This window comes from Mauremys reevesii, linkage group 5, assembly GCF_016161935.1.
Source record: "Mauremys reevesii isolate NIE-2019 linkage group 5, ASM1616193v1, whole genome shotgun sequence".
Classification (NCBI taxonomy): Eukaryota; Metazoa; Chordata; order Testudines; family Geoemydidae; genus Mauremys; species Mauremys reevesii.
This window is the reverse complement of record NC_052627.1, coordinates 53,681,471-53,697,087: the sequence shown is the minus strand read 5'-3', so window position 1 is coordinate 53,697,087 and position 15,617 is coordinate 53,681,471. Positions and strand designations below refer to the sequence as shown.

Here is a 15,617-nt window from a genome sequence, read left to right as displayed (position 1 = left end):
TTACCATTCCCTTCCCTGTCCTAGCTGCTCAAATGATCAGCAATGAAATAGTTAATGTTAAGCTGTAAAGTCATTCATTCATTCATTTATGCCCGTCACCCCAACCGGGGTATGGGCCGTCAACAACAGATCTCCATAGTCTTCTATCCTGGGCCATTCGCTCTAGCTGGTTCCAGGTATAGCCCATTTTTTTGCTATCAACCTGAAGGTCGCGTCGCCAGGTATTTCTTGGGCGGCCTCTTTTCCGCTTGTGTCACCATCAAATTTAAGAGGGAATGAGACTGGTGGAGGGGAGTTCACAGCTATTGTTTCAGGCTATCTGCAGACTCAAAAGACAGCACTATATCGGTTTACAATTGTTTAACATTTAAAATTATTAGAAACAAAAAATCCAAACATAGGCCAGAATCTTGACATAGGCCTAATCCTTTAAAACAGGTCAAACAGCAGATACTGTTTCAGTGCGTTTCACACAGATTGAGGAACTACAACAGCTAACTAGCTAGGCTTAACTACAAACTCCTGCTAAGTTGTGAAGTAAATTTCTCTTTTACTTTTTTCTTCTATTGTATATACTTTACACCAGGCCTGCACAACATGCGGCCCGTGGAGCCTCACTGTGCGGCCCGCCGGGGGATTCTAAATCCCCCGCACACGGCGCTCTGAGGGCAGCCCAGAGCTGGGAGCCCAGAGCCCTTTAAATCCCAGCCACGGCTGGGAATCAAAGGGCTCTGGGCTGCCGGCAGCCGCGGGGAGCCCAGAGTCCTTTAAATCCCAGCCACGGCCGGGAATCAAAGAGCTCTGAGCTGCCGGCAGCGGCGGGGAGCCCTGAGCCCTTTAAATCCCAGCCGCGGCCGGAGTCAGAGGGCTCTGGCCTGCCCGCAGAAATTCCCAGCCGTGGCTGGGATTTAAAGGGCTCAGGGCTCCCCGCGGCTTCAGGCACCCCAGAGCCCTCTGAATCCCGGCCGCGGCTCCGGCGGTGGGGCCACAGCTGGGATTTCAAGGGCTCAGGGCTCCCCTCAACGACCGGCAGCCCAGAGCCCTTTGAATCCCAGCCGCGCCTCTGACGGCGGGGCCGGCTGGGATTTAAAGGGCTCAGGGATCCCCACGGCTGCAGGCAGCCCAGAGCCCTTTGAATCCCGGCCCGCGGCCGCTGATTGCCCCCTCCCCAGACCCCTGCCCCAACTGCCCCCCAGGACCCCCACCCCCTATCTAAGCACCGCTGGTCCTTGTCCCCTGATACCCCTCTCCCGGGACCCCTGCCCCTAACTGCTCCCCCCAGGACCCCACCCCCTATCTAAATGCCGCTGCTCCTTGTCCCCCGATTGCCCCCTCCTGAGACCCCTACCCCTAACTGCCCCTTGGGACCCCAGCCCCTATCTAAGCCTCTCTTCTCCTTGTCCCCAACTTCCCCTCCTGAGACCCTCCCCAACTTCCCCCAGGACCCCACCCCTACCCCACCCCTACCTGATAAACCCCTGGGACTCCCATGCCTATCCAACTGCTGCCTGTCCCCTGACAGTCCCCCTGAACCTCCCCCCCATCCAACCCCACTGCTCCCTGTCCCTTGACTGCCCCCGGAACCCCTACCCCTTCTCCAACCCCCAGCCCCCTTACTGTGCCACTCAGACCAGCATGTCTGGCTCCGTGCAGCTCCAGACACGTTGCTGCCATGCTCCCCCACGGAGCCCACAGCCCCCCCACACCCGCCTTCCAGATTTGAACACCTCAAAATTCAGGAGTGCTCAAGCTCAGTTTGGGCAGCTGTTACTCCATTTCTCCCAAATCAAATATACTGATCCACTGTAACTTGCTGTCGAAAAAGTAGGATAAAATTGAGCAAGAAATGCTCATTAGGACTGGAATTGCTATTTTCAACAGCCATTGCCTTTTTGTTTGTTTGAAAGGAAGACAGTGATATTGCATTGGCAAATTCCCCATAGAAAGAAAGAGTGGAACAAAAGAATAATAAAGGCACCTCAACTTTTCCTCATTTATGGAGGACAGTCTTATAATATGCATCCAGATATCCTCCAATCACACAAGCTGAAAATTGTTCCACTTTACTGCAGCTCTGTAACCATATGGGAACCAATCCTGTCTGTGTTTTGTGCACATCCAAAATTCCTGCTGAATGACCCGCCCTGGGAGCGAGTTACCAGTGACCCAGGGCTGGGGTGGCAGGAGGTGTGTGTGGGGTGGGGGACACTGGTGGAGGGGAGCCCAGGGCTGGGGCAGCAGCGGGGTGGGGGGAGGGTACTGGTGGGGAGGAAAGGGGGAAGCCCAGCGCTGGGGCGGCAGGGGGTGTGGATGGGTGGGGGGAGAGCCCAGGACTGGGGCAGCAGGGGGGTACAGAGGAGGAGCCTAGGGCTGGACGGGGGGCAACCAAATTTTATTTTGCTTGGGGCAGCAAAAAACCTAGAGCCGGCCCTGCTGGGTTCCCCCAGCCGCTGGAGCCCCGGGCCCTTTAATTTGACCCTGAGGGCTCCCAGCCACCTCTTCAGCTGGGAGCCCCTGGTTCATTTAAAATCAAGTATCACCTCCCCACCCCCAACCTTCCTTTTTGGCCCACAGATGTTTTGGTGGGGTGGCGCTGGGGAAGGAGGGTTTGTTTTCGCAGGGCTGGGCGGTCCTGGGGCTGGGTGTTTCTACGGGGCCGGGAGGTTTCGGCCCTCAGCTGTTTTCTTTGGAGTAATGTGACCCTCGCCACTTTACGAGTTGTGCAGGCCTGCTTTACACCTATACATTTGCAATAGAGATACAGTAGCTCAAGCTATAATATCTGATACAGCACAGTATAATGTTATTACTAGATTACACAAATCTTAATTGACACCTTTTAGATGCAAGAAACTATATTAAAAAATTACAGCTATCAAAAGGCATTCTGTAATAGACCCCTTCAAGAAAGTTTAATTGCCTAGGCAACCTGACCACAAAATACTGCATGTAGTTCATACGAGGTTGTCCATTTTAAATATATATGTGGTCAATGTAAACTTTACCTCCTCCAAATAAAATTTCTCACAGCATCAAAGATACTTTTAGATACTCCAGAAACGAAGAATGAGTCAGAAAGGGAAGAATCAGAATCCAAATAAGTCTTTTAACTGTAACTTTGATCTAGGGTTCACCGATCCATAGAATATTTGCCAAATATCACAACAACTATTCAGTGAATACCAATGAAATTAATCAAAGACTAGTATTTCGAACACTATTCGAGCAGCTCTACTCTGCTACTCACACTACATATGTCCATATTTAATTAAGCCTCAAAAATGTGATCAACTGAAAGCATTCAATCACACAACAATTATTTTATATTGTCCCAAGTACACAGTGCTTCAAGGGGGTGATTGAAACTCTAGAATCATTGATCACTCAGAATAAAGCATGTGGGATGTCAACTTGAGGTAGCTCTTTGGGTTTTATATAATTGTGAGAGATGGCAGTCCTTCTTGAACAGAGAGCTATTTCCTGGGAAATCAAGCATCATATTAAGGCTACATAAGGAGGAACATTCCAGCTTAGATGTGGAAAGGGCTAACCTGCTTTATTTTATTTAAAAACCATAGACATCAAAATACCTATTTGTATAAATACATTGGGAGGAGAGAGAAACAATACCAAGGGGGGAAAATGCTACCAACATTCTTTCATTCCGCCTCCTGTCAGTGTCAAGATTTTTCAGGTACACACTACAGTTTTTAACAACATTTAGTAAAATACAGCCTGAAAAATTGTTTATGTTGTTTTTAAAAAATTTTTAAACCAGGCCTTCTTTATTTGATGCTTTTTTCTACTCTATACATCTAACACTTAGCAGAACTTCACTCGCTGCTGGACTACATTTAGCTGGAATTTAAAAAAAAACCAAAAGAAACACTTAACTTGGAACTGTTTAATGTTCCACCTTCAGCTTTTTGTAACAGAAACCAAGCTGCAAATTAAGAACTGCTGGATCTTGGCAACGAGCTAGGTAAACTGCAAATAAATTACATTTAAAACTACTTCTTAGAAGTTAACCTAGTAGTACAGTAGTGACTTTGCACTGCCATAGGGGAAACCTGGGTTTAATTCTAAGTATTTGCTTTTGGGGCCAACAAATGCTAGTGAAACAGTGATCATCAACTTTGAGTGTCATGGAGAAGGCAATAAAAAAAAAAAGATTTTTTTTTGTCTGTATCAGAAATAATCCCCACCTTGACTGAACAAGTTGATCTGACAGAAGCAATTGGAAGGATTAAATACTTTTTGATTATTTTGTAGAGAAAAGTAAGATGAATGTACCCTTAAAACTGTATGTCTACTCTGAAAAATGACTATAACAGTTATAAAAATATATATCATCTATATAAACTATAAGAATTGGCAGATTCTTACTCAGCATATATGCTCTCTGTGTGAATTTAGAACTAAATCAAAGCTAACAATAATTTTTACAACTTTTTAATACTACAGTGCCAATGAAACTCTGGGAGAGCGAGCTGGATTCTACTCTAGCTCATGCACCATAATCAGAATTGTTAGTTTGAATGCAGAATTCATTGTTGCAGTGCTACCACTCTGTTTATTTTACTATAAGTCTTGTGATATTTGTCATTTTCTTAAAGCCCAAACCTCTAATGTCATGTTTTGTGAGCTTTCATTTTCAAAAGAAAGCACATTTCTAGCTATCATGGTTTCAAAAAAGCTTGACAATGTGAAAGGCTCAAAACCCAGAAGTCAAACAGAGCCCTAAATTAATTATTTTTTTAAGTTCTTGTGAAGTTTGAATGCATGGATTTTGAATTTGTGATGTATAGGTAACAAAGAATTTAGGTTTGACTTTCAGATTGAGTTTGCAAAGTGGGAAGTAAAAAAAAACAAACAAAAATAATTTTTTATATGTAAAGTGAGGAGATCTGATCTTAAATGGTATTTGAACAAACAATTTTTCAGACTAAAACCACACTTCAAGGTGTTCCACATTATATTTTAGTGGTTCAATAATACACTGGTTTAGATGGTGAAAGACATAAATGCCACATGGCCACCTTAAGTTTTATTTTATGATGCTGCTCCTGCTATATCAAAACATACATATTGTTCAAACTGCATACAAATATGTCACAAGGAAATCGTACACTGGGAGATTTGTAACAAAGTTATGTAAGTAATCAGGGTTCCAGAATTTCCTAACAGAATAGAGTGTGTGTATGTTTTAAAAAACACATGTACTGTACAAACCCACACACAACCATGGGTGATGAAGACTGTGGCAAGGTCAGAATCAATTCCAGTACTTCCAACTATCATCTATGAGAGAGGTTTCATATAAAATTCCCTTCTTCAAAGGATGACTATACCTAAAACCACATTAAAAAAAATAAATACTGGAAGCTTCTATAAAGTAAAATTTCAGTGAGGAGATGTCAATAAGCAGGCACCCCCACTCAAAAAAAAGGGGGGGGAATAAAAGAATGTATACATTGCTTTTTAGTAGGATCCTACTTCAAGTTACTGTACAGCGCAGTCTAATGCTTAATTTCAGTAAGTCTCAAAGATATAGTTTGCCTTTCAAATATACTCAGAACTATGTAGTAGCCCACATATTTTCTGCTTCAGCAAAATCCAGATTTAGATGCTAATCTCAATATCATTTTGTAGAGTCTTAAAAACAAATAGTAATAATATAGCATGCATTTGCCCCAGTCTTTATTTAATGTTTTTGTCACCAATTTCTACTTGTCACATATAAAATTGCATGAGGTAAATTATCTTTCACTTTCCTCAAGGGTAATAAAATAAAGAGAGGACATTAAATTACTCTTATAACTCTAGGTTCTCTTCAAACCTTGTTAGAGGAAAGAACATGATTTTTCCCCTCAGGAGTTCTTTCCCTGATACAGAGGCATTCACTTCTCAGAAAAGGAAGTCAAGTAATAGTTAACTACTGAATCCTCCTGGGAAGCAACAAGTTCCAGAGAACAGGGCACATCAAGCTAGGAATCAGGAGACCTGGATTCTCTGTGTGGTTCTGCTATAGTTTCAAGTGTATGACTTTGAAAAAGTCTTTTAGTATTTCCATGCCTGATTTTGCTCATCTGGAAAATAGGAATAAATAGAGTGCATATCCATTTGTCAAGAGCTTTGAAGTCTGCTGATGGAGAGCTATGTGAATGCTAGGTGATATATTATTTTGCTATAGCTGAGTCAGTTCTAAGATTTCTTAAACATACAACCTTTTTTTGTTTGTTCATCATGTTGTAAAATCATGTCAGTTTTTTACATATCACTTAGATGAGTGTTTTCATTATCATGACTGTAACCTCCTCCAGATACTGGACCAGGGTGAAATCCCGGCATCATTCAGCCAATGGGAGCTTTGCCAGGTTTCCATCCCAGTCTTCTAATTGGCTTAAAAAGCCATGCACCTCTACGGCACTATGTACATTTTTTTTTAAACCAGCAATTAATCTTCTCTGTTTTGAGAACTACATTACTTAAAACTCTAGTATATTGTCATAATACTTCTTGGTCTAATCAACTGCACTGAAGAGGACAATGAGGAAAAAGTAGAGTTGTCAACAAGGAGTCATTCCTGTTTCTATTCCTAAACTACTTCTTTCTTCACTCTCTACTACATTTGGGTACATATCATTCTGCTTTTCCTTTGCTTTAATAAATCATACTCAAAGAATTAAGATGTCATAGTAGAGCTTGAGGCCAAGCTAGTCAAATACCTTTAGATTTAGAGGAACACCACCCAGTTGTGCTGATGAAAACAGAGACTCCTTAAAGGCAAATCCCATTTTGCTAGCAATATTGCTTCCAATTTAGCATCACACTACATGCAACTATGGCAGGCTAGAGCAGCAAAAGCACAATGATACAAAAGAAATACAGTGCGAAAGACTGGTCTTTTAAAGTAACATTTAAAAATATACTTTTCCAATTCAGTTCAAATAAGTACAGTAAAAACAAATGTGGCTGAATACTCTGGATTTTGTCCCAAAGAGTATATCATTTACCTGTTATTACACTTCTCTGAAGGCTGTATCTTGAATTGATCCAGGCTGTTGGGTCATGAGGCCTCCAGCCATGCTTCAAAAGGGCTTTCAAAGATTCCAGAAATTACTGAAAGCTCCCCCGTTTGTGGGAGCAGCTGTGAGCCAGGATAGGGAGTGGTGTTACATATGATGCATTATAACCCCAAACTATTTAATCCTTTTTGACCAAATAAATTTAACTTAGGACACAGTAGGACAGGCATAGCCTAACTCAGTTCACAGCTTCTTCTTTTTTTTTTTTTTTTTTTTTGCCTCAGGGACACTTCTGCAAATAAGAAGTCTGCAGACTGCTAGGTCCCTAGCTATCTGAGGGGGTGGATGGGTGTTCAGGTGTATATTAGTATGCATATATGCTGGTGACTTTTAGGTTATTAATTTAATATGAATGAATTCTCAAGGATACAAAAGGGATACCACCACCCACAACTCACCCCTTCTTTGCCATGTTAAACCCTCTTTTACAACACTGTACTATTTCCTAAGAACTAGCATTCTGAAAATGTCTAAAAAGTGTCCAAATGTTCCAATATTTATTCCTGAGAGGCCCACTCTCTTTTAGCCACTGACAGGGCCAGGTCTCTGTTGGTTAACATGTTGGTCCCCAGAGATGGTGGAACCAGAGGAAGCAATATAACATTGCAAACCTCATTTCCACAAAACAGATTGGGGGGGAGGGGAGAAAGAAGAGAGAGAAACAGGGAACAGGGGTAAATATCTGTAATTACTGCAGCAAACCTTGGTCTCAGTGAATTCTATGGCAGAACTTTGACTCCAGTGAGTCCAGAATTTCTCCCATTACTATCGTGTAAAGCCTTCCAGTTCTCAAAAAAAAACATCAAAGGAATCTGTAGACAGAGGAACCCAACAATACTAAAAAGTACAGGGCATTCTGTTCTTACCTGTGAATTTCCATTACCTTATTAGTGTGTCATGGCCTTAATGTTATTTTAAAACATAGAACATGAGGGGAAATATTTGTGAACTACCCACAAATTATTTTTAGCATTGTAAAAATTTATTGAGTGGAGTAAACACTAGTTACTGCTTAAAATATTGTTGTTTCATTTGCACATCTATGTAAAAACTGAGGTCAAACTAAAACAATTGCCATGTGGACCAAAGAACAGGAGGGGTACATATGTATTGAGACTCAAGCTTTACTTACCCCTCCCAATACCAAACAATCAGAATCACTTTAAATTAGGAAACTCCTTTAAAAAATTAATCTTCCCCAAATTTAACACTCCTGATCCAGCACCACAAATCTTGGCCAGGACTAGGTATGTCAAGTCTCAGCATAGTACATTCTTATCAGTTATTAAAAACCCATTCGAAACAGGAGTTTAAAATGGGAAGATGAAACCACCTTAGGTCTGATCCCGCAATGGTAACTACTAGCATGGTTCCCTGTGCTCATGTGAGGTCCTGCTAAAGTCAATTGACTCTACATGGATGCAGAGGTCCATGCTAAATATATCACTACAGGGACAAAATCACACATAAGGCAACAATGTTTCTCATTAAATAAGAAACTTTGCCATCAGTACCAGAGAGAAAGGAGTTGATGATTGGATGCTATGAAAGTTTCTCTCTATAGAAATAACTGTAGCTATCCATACACAGTTAAGGCTCACAGCTGCTTCCTTAGATAGGAGGTGTGGTCCTGAAATTTCTGGAGGTCTTATAACCCAACACTGTGGATCTCTGCCATGATACATTCTTTTAGAGAAATAGTAGTACATTCCAACAAAAATTCTTAAAACAAGCACAGGTTACACACTGAAATTCCTCTATACTTAAAATGAAAACTCAACAAACATTTTATGTACCACATTCCTCATATTTTTTTTTTCCTTTTTCCTAATTCTGGCTGGGCTTTCTTGAAATGCCTGGTCTGTCCATTAACCTCGAGGTACTTGGAGTAACTTATAACAGAATATTGTCAAAATACTTTTAAACTACAAGTGTAGAAACAGTGTCTTAGGAGAAATTACTACAATAACTTGAAGGTTGAAAAAGCATCATGCCAAATCTATGTAATATATGCATGTTTCAGTTACATAAAGGACCACGGAAATTTATAGTAGTTTTGTGCCATGTTAATGGCATTTGAAATTACTCAAAAATATTCTAGAGCATGGGCACTTCATCTGTTGACATTTAAACATTACAAAATAAATACTCCGGTTTTCACTATTTGTTATAACCGTTCACAATAAATGGATATGACGACTTAATACGTGGACTTTTTATCCTGACTAGAATGTTTAAATAAGTTCAAATTTAAGAATGGAGAGAAATAGTTTATAAGATTTAATTTATTTTATGGGTTAATAAATAAGGTAAAATTTCACAGTGGTAAAATCAGACATATTATCAGCCTTGGTTAACAAAATCAGGTTTTTTGTTTGTTTGTTTGTTTTTAAAGCATAGTCCCTTTTCTCCCATTTCCCTTACCTCCTAAAAAATTATTGTCGTAAATTTTAGTCTTCTGCTGGATATAGTTTTACTTTACAAATAGTTGGCAGTATTTGACTATTATATAATTTTTAAATGAAAATTCAAGTTCTTTAGAAAAATAAAACTAATTTGTTTTCAAGCTGTTTTATAAAGGCCATCACTGCCAGTAGAAAATGGGCAGAGCCAATTAATATGAGCTGTGTTGTATAACAGTACATTTGTTAGTATATCAGTAAACCTGATGATCTCTTTTCTCCATCCATTGAAGTTAACAGGACTTCTCAGATTCTTAACGTGTTTAAGTCCTTTCTTGGATTCGGCTGATGATATCACTTTTTAGAATGCTGCTGTTTCAAGAAGAGATACAAAAAAGCAACGTCTCTTTCTCAGAGATCTACGTGGTTGCACTGTATTGTCAACAATAAAGTGGCAATCTTTTTAGTACAGAGATTGGCCTTTTGTGAAGGTCAATACAAGGTATGTTGGTAAAAGAATGCAAACTAACGAGTCAAGGAAAAATATTTTTAAACAGTTTTGTATTTATTTTAAAAATATTTTCCAATATCAATTTTTTTCATGGTGTTACTGTCAAATATTTCTTAACAGTTAAACATAACTATTGTCTGGTAACATTAAAACAATTGGATGTGAGCAGGAAGTCAAGATTCTGAGGAAGGCTATGTTTTGTATTCTGAACACTGCTAGTCAGCTACAGGACTTGTTACTTCCCGTTTTATGCAGAGATCTTCTACTTCATCGTCCTGACAGCATCAGTGTTACCAGTTGAAAAATTAAATTACTAAAATTTTGGGGGCATGTGAGTTTTTAAGCACAGATTACATTTCCCCCCAAAGTAATACATGTACATCAGTTCAGCCATTTTTCAAGCTGATAAATATTATTGGTTTCAGATATTTAAAAAACTAATTTTCAAACTATATATTTTTAGAAACCAACATTGCTGATATTTGATCTTATGTATAAGCTAATGTCTGTTAATATTTTCATCCAAAGAAAAGAAAATTATAAATGTCAAAGTCTGGAAAAAAGAAAAACTCTATTGAGAATGCCAAAAAATGACATAACCATTTATCTACAAGGCCCGTATGTTGATGAAACATGACAGTGAGATTGAAAATCATAAGCCGCTTAGATCGCTCTAATCAAATGTCTCACATCAACACACTATAAGAGAAAGACTTATTTGTTTTTAAGGAGAGACTATTTTAGTCTCGAGAATATAACTTCCTTTAAAGGAAAGTAAATCCAGTGCACCATAATGCTGCATGGAAATTAACATCTTAACGGAATGCTACAGGGGATTTACCTTTAAGTAAGATAAGTGTCTGGGCCCATTTGTCAGACTTCTTTTAAATTCTGTTTTTTTGGTTGGATGGTTGTTTTTGCTCATGCACTTTTGTCACTGAAGTTGCTGTAGCTTCCTTAAACTCACTACAGTGTCTCCCACAAATTAAGTAGCTCTTAAAACCAAAACAGAAATGTTTTTAAATGTTAAGATATTTAAGATCTAGCAAAAGCAGGGAAATTCAGAAAAAATCCTAACTCAGTCCACTTCACAGGCATTACTTGACATTTAGGGCCACATCTTGGCATCCATCTCTTCACGTGAGGCAAATGCAGCTTGAGAACCATGGGCTAGTGTGATTTAGTGGCCTCTGAGCTCTATATGGATCCCAAGGGCTGTATTGCAACTTCCTGGCCAACAACCTAATCTGCTTCCTATGTGACTCTGTCCTACCTGAACAATGAAGTCAAGATGATGAGCAGTCCCAACTGTGAACTGAGAATGAGCAGGGAAGGTCTAATTTCCTTGCTTTTACAGACTGCAGTAAGGCCTAACGTTCTTTATTATTTAAGATTTCTATATTTAACAAAGATATTCATGTTTTTCATTATTTAAAAGAAAATTTAAATAAAAAATGTTCTATAATACTGGGGTACTTTTAATAGGATGTGTTAGAAGTAGCATGACACGTATCATACAATTCATTCTCCCATGGTATGATTAATTTTTGAGACACTGTAACAATAATATTTTCAGCAACAGTATATGCCTAAAACAACGCTAAAGGGGAAATGTAAGAACCATTTTATCATTGAATCATGCAGTGATTTATTGCCCTTTTACCAAGTAACATCTTACTATGCTTATAGTGATATGTTTAATCAAAATGTTAATGTGGTCTCCCTTCACAGTGAGCAGGCCATCTATATCCTATTACGTATAAGAACTAACTCACAACTCTTAGTCTGTTTACTGGTACTTTGTAGTTTATAACAGGAAATGGTGTGCCACATCTTGATTAATAAAAACATCTACAGCTATAATCTTTAAACCTACAGAAATATTCAGTTTTATTACTCAGGTAATTTTAAATGACCAAATACTTTCTTAAGATTCTTAGTTCTGCTTTTTTTGTCTGAATTCTTGGAAAACAATCATTTCATACTATCTTGATTTTGGTATGTAAAGTTGAAGCGCTAAATCATTATATTATAGAGTAAGAGCAACTTCCACAGCATGTTTTTCTCACCTTTTCTGTCAGGTTTGAGGTTCCGATCCACTGGTGGTGGTTCACATTCTGCAACAGGTACTGGCCTTCTGGGAGGGGTCTTTGGACTGGACCTGAAACCCATGTGGGCGGGTGGAGGGACTTGCATTCCAAATAACGAAAAATCAAATGTGCCCGGTGTCATAGGTACATAGTTTGTTTCTTGGATGGGTTCAGTAAAGCTGCTGGAATGCTGCCGTGGTGGAGAGTTAGGATTCATTGGGACATAGTTTTCATCCAGTTCTTCACTTGAAACACTTCCCACTGTGAACATGCTTCTGTTTTTCTAGAATTAACATACATTTCCTTTAACAACAAAATAATCAGTTATGCTATCAGCTGTGAAATCAGATTCATATTTTAATCTCATCTACTAAAAATATTGTGTAACTCTACACCCTGGTTTTGTACTACAGAACATATAACATGCAAACGTTTTGTCAGTATAGTCTCAAGTCAGATCAAATCATACTTACAAAGCCTTCCAGTGAGCTAGCTCTGTCATTTGGAAATGATCGTGGAATATCATAGCAGTCTTGAGAACTAATATCTAAAGAATGAAAGGGGTGAAAATAGGTATTTATTTTCTCATCTCTGTACCTGTCATGTACGTACATTAGACCAGTTTTCCACAGTCTGTAGTTGTTTACTATCTGCTTTCAAGTGCAATTCAAGTTACTGATCGTTAAAGTGCTAGTCATCAAATAATCAAACAGGGGGAGAAAGAGAGACAGATACACCTGCTATATGATGGTGCAGAGTGGTATAAAGGTTTTGTCACCCTACGTTTGGGATGACTCCACTACTTCTCAGCAAAGCTTCTACCTACTGTATAAGTCACACTTTGAAGATCTGATACTGACATTTTCCAGGGCCAGAAACAAGTGATGCATCCTGTTGAAAAGCTGAGAGGTCCCATTTCCAAATGGTACAAAATATCAATATCTGCCATAACAGATTTTGAGATCTTGGTGTTTCACATGCAGTTCTACTTGGAAAAGTAAGTTTAAGAATAGAATTGTGGGTCAGAAGTTTTCCAACAGAATATTTTCTATTGGGAATTGCCGATTCAACAGAATTGAAACATTCCACGGAAACATGTAAATTCCATCAAAACTTTCAAAGGAAACTACCTGGTTTTCTGCCAGATCACCTGCTTGTCTCCTTGGCAGCTCAGCATCCCAGGGCCTCCAGCAACTTGGGAGGCCAGCTCTCCAACTGGCTTGCTGGTGCACTGGCAAACCAGTTGACCAGCTAATCTGGAAATTTTCAAAAATATCCATTTCGGTTTTTCCAAAATGGAATTTTTTGAAAAATTTCAATTGGAAATGTGAAATTTCACATTTCCAACTTTTAATTCCAAATCAGAATGAAATATATTTCCCAGGGGACAGAAATTCTAGTTCTTGCCTATCTTGTTGTGGGTTGCCTATTTATTTTGTCTCAATATTTCCATTTCAATTTTTCTAAGTTTACAAGTGAAACGTTTGGGGAAGGGGATGGCCTTTTGGAGTTTGGTTTTAAATGTTGTAATTTTGAAATACTAATTCATTCTTTCCATCAAATAAAACATTAAAATAATATCCATACAACTATATCATCAATTCCTTTTTTGTATTTTGCCTTAAAATGTTCCCTACCTAATTCCTCTCTCCAAAGGACTTCTTTTTTAAGATCCCTCACCCATAATTAATATTACTCTAATTGGTTTAATAATTTATATTAACATTACATTGTTATGTTCAGTTGTCTCAGAAAACTAGGGCATTCATTAGAGCATCAGAGATATTTACAAGATTAATGGAATGGATTTCTCTGTATTTGATTGGAGATGTAACACCACCATCTCCCAACCTTTCCATTATTATTAAAAAACAGAAATGTATATTGCTTCTGATATTTAATTAATCTTAGCTTGAAAGAGAAAAAATGATAGAAAAACTGTAAGTAGCAAATTTTTCCTTAGGCAGAAGCAGCTGGATGTTAAGAAACATCCAAAAATGTGTTAAGTCTCATATGGAAAATAATAAGTATACTTTAAAGTCCAGAAATACAAATATGTTTTAATTATTATATTTCCATTTTTTCTAGACAAACTGCATTACATATACTTAATCATAGGGAGGTAAATATATTTTTTGTACCAGCAGAAATAAAGGTATGGGTTTATCTAGACACATAGGGCTTAGAGCAGTCCCCACAGATGTCGGTGGGACTCTTTCTATTGACCTCAACAGCAGCGAGATGGGGCCATTAGAAACTAACCTTATACCGAATGATTGATTGATATCAAAAATACACTCCTTTAATGAAATTGATAACAACAAAAAAGAATAATTCTCCACTTTTAGATATCAAAGACAAATCCAATATTAATTTGACTCTCTTTTGTGAAAGATTTCTAGGATTTCAATGATATTTTGCAATAGAGATATCCTTAATCAAGAGCCCCTATGCTTTGCTACTTTGTTTCCAGAGTCTAAATTCTTTTATTACCACATCTACAAGTTTTTTCCTTTTGAAGACTATCTTCAACTGGAAAAATGTTAGTAGTAACAAGGTTGGCACCTAAAGACTACCCTTCAATACCTTTGTGATGGAGTGTACTCCCGACTCTGGTTCTGAGAGGGATGAATTAGGCCAGGTGAGCCCAAACAGCCAATTAAGCAGCAAACGAGAGAGATATAGGCTGAGTGGAAAGCCCTGATTAGAGAGGTCACCTGAGCAGAAGTGGGTTGGCTAGCATAAACACAGGAAGCTGGCATCAGAAAAGGCTTCCAGGAGGAAGTTTGCAGTGGCTTCCTCTTTAGTAGAAAGGGAAGGAAGGAACCCAGAGAAAGAGTACAACCCTGGGGAGGTCTGGCCCTCAGAGAAGGGCCTACCCTGAAGAGAGCATGGTGGACAAGACAGCCTGTGGGACACAGAGTAGGAAGCAGCCCAGGGAGTAAGCTGCAAGGTTGGGAACTGAACAAATCTTGGCTGTGTGTTGTCAGGTCCCTGGGCTGGAACCTGGAGTAGAGGGTGGGCCCAGGTTCCCCTACCAGCCACCGAGGGATTGGCACCATGGGACAGTGAACAGGAAGACTGCCTGAGACATTACTGGAGTGACACTGTCAGGGCAGTGAGGACTGCCTCATGCTTTTTGTGGCAAGATACTTTGAAAAATCACCCTGGAAGGGAAAACTGCTGTGATTTGGCCAGAGGGCTGAGGCCACAGCAGCTCCTGGAGCGACAGGGGCTGCAGACAGAGAGCAATACAGAGAGACAGAGTGCAGCTGCCAGAAGGGGAGTCTGCCTCACAGAACTAATCCTAAGAACAGCCAGGAGGAGGTGTTATCCTGCAGTGGATAGAGTGCCCTGTCACAATCTTGAAGAGCAGGAACTATTGGTCTAAAGAAGAAACAGATATACAGTGCTCAAGTGTCAGCCATGTCAAGTATAAACTCAGCACCAGTTGAAAAGGGAGATGGAAGAGTGGCTCTAAACCACTTTTCTGATCCCCCAATCTGGGATGGCTAAAACCAGAACA

General features: G+C 39.6%; 1 protein-coding gene across 4 annotated transcripts in view; it reads right to left on the bottom strand.

The window, feature by feature from the left end:
* The window catches only part of GAB1 (GRB2 associated binding protein 1), a 137,548-nt gene that overhangs the window by 13,875 nt on the left and 108,056 nt on the right, over nucleotides 1-15,617 (bottom strand). For all 4 annotated transcript variants that reach the window (XM_039542279.1, XM_039542280.1, XM_039542278.1 and 1 more), the window contains 2 exons: nucleotides 12,565-12,638; nucleotides 12,071-12,374 (listed from right to left, as the gene is read on the bottom strand). In XM_039542279.1, coding sequence (XP_039398213.1) covers nucleotides 12,071-12,374; nucleotides 12,565-12,638 — 378 coding nt within the window. The remainder of the gene's footprint in view (nucleotides 1-12,070; nucleotides 12,375-12,564; nucleotides 12,639-15,617) is intronic.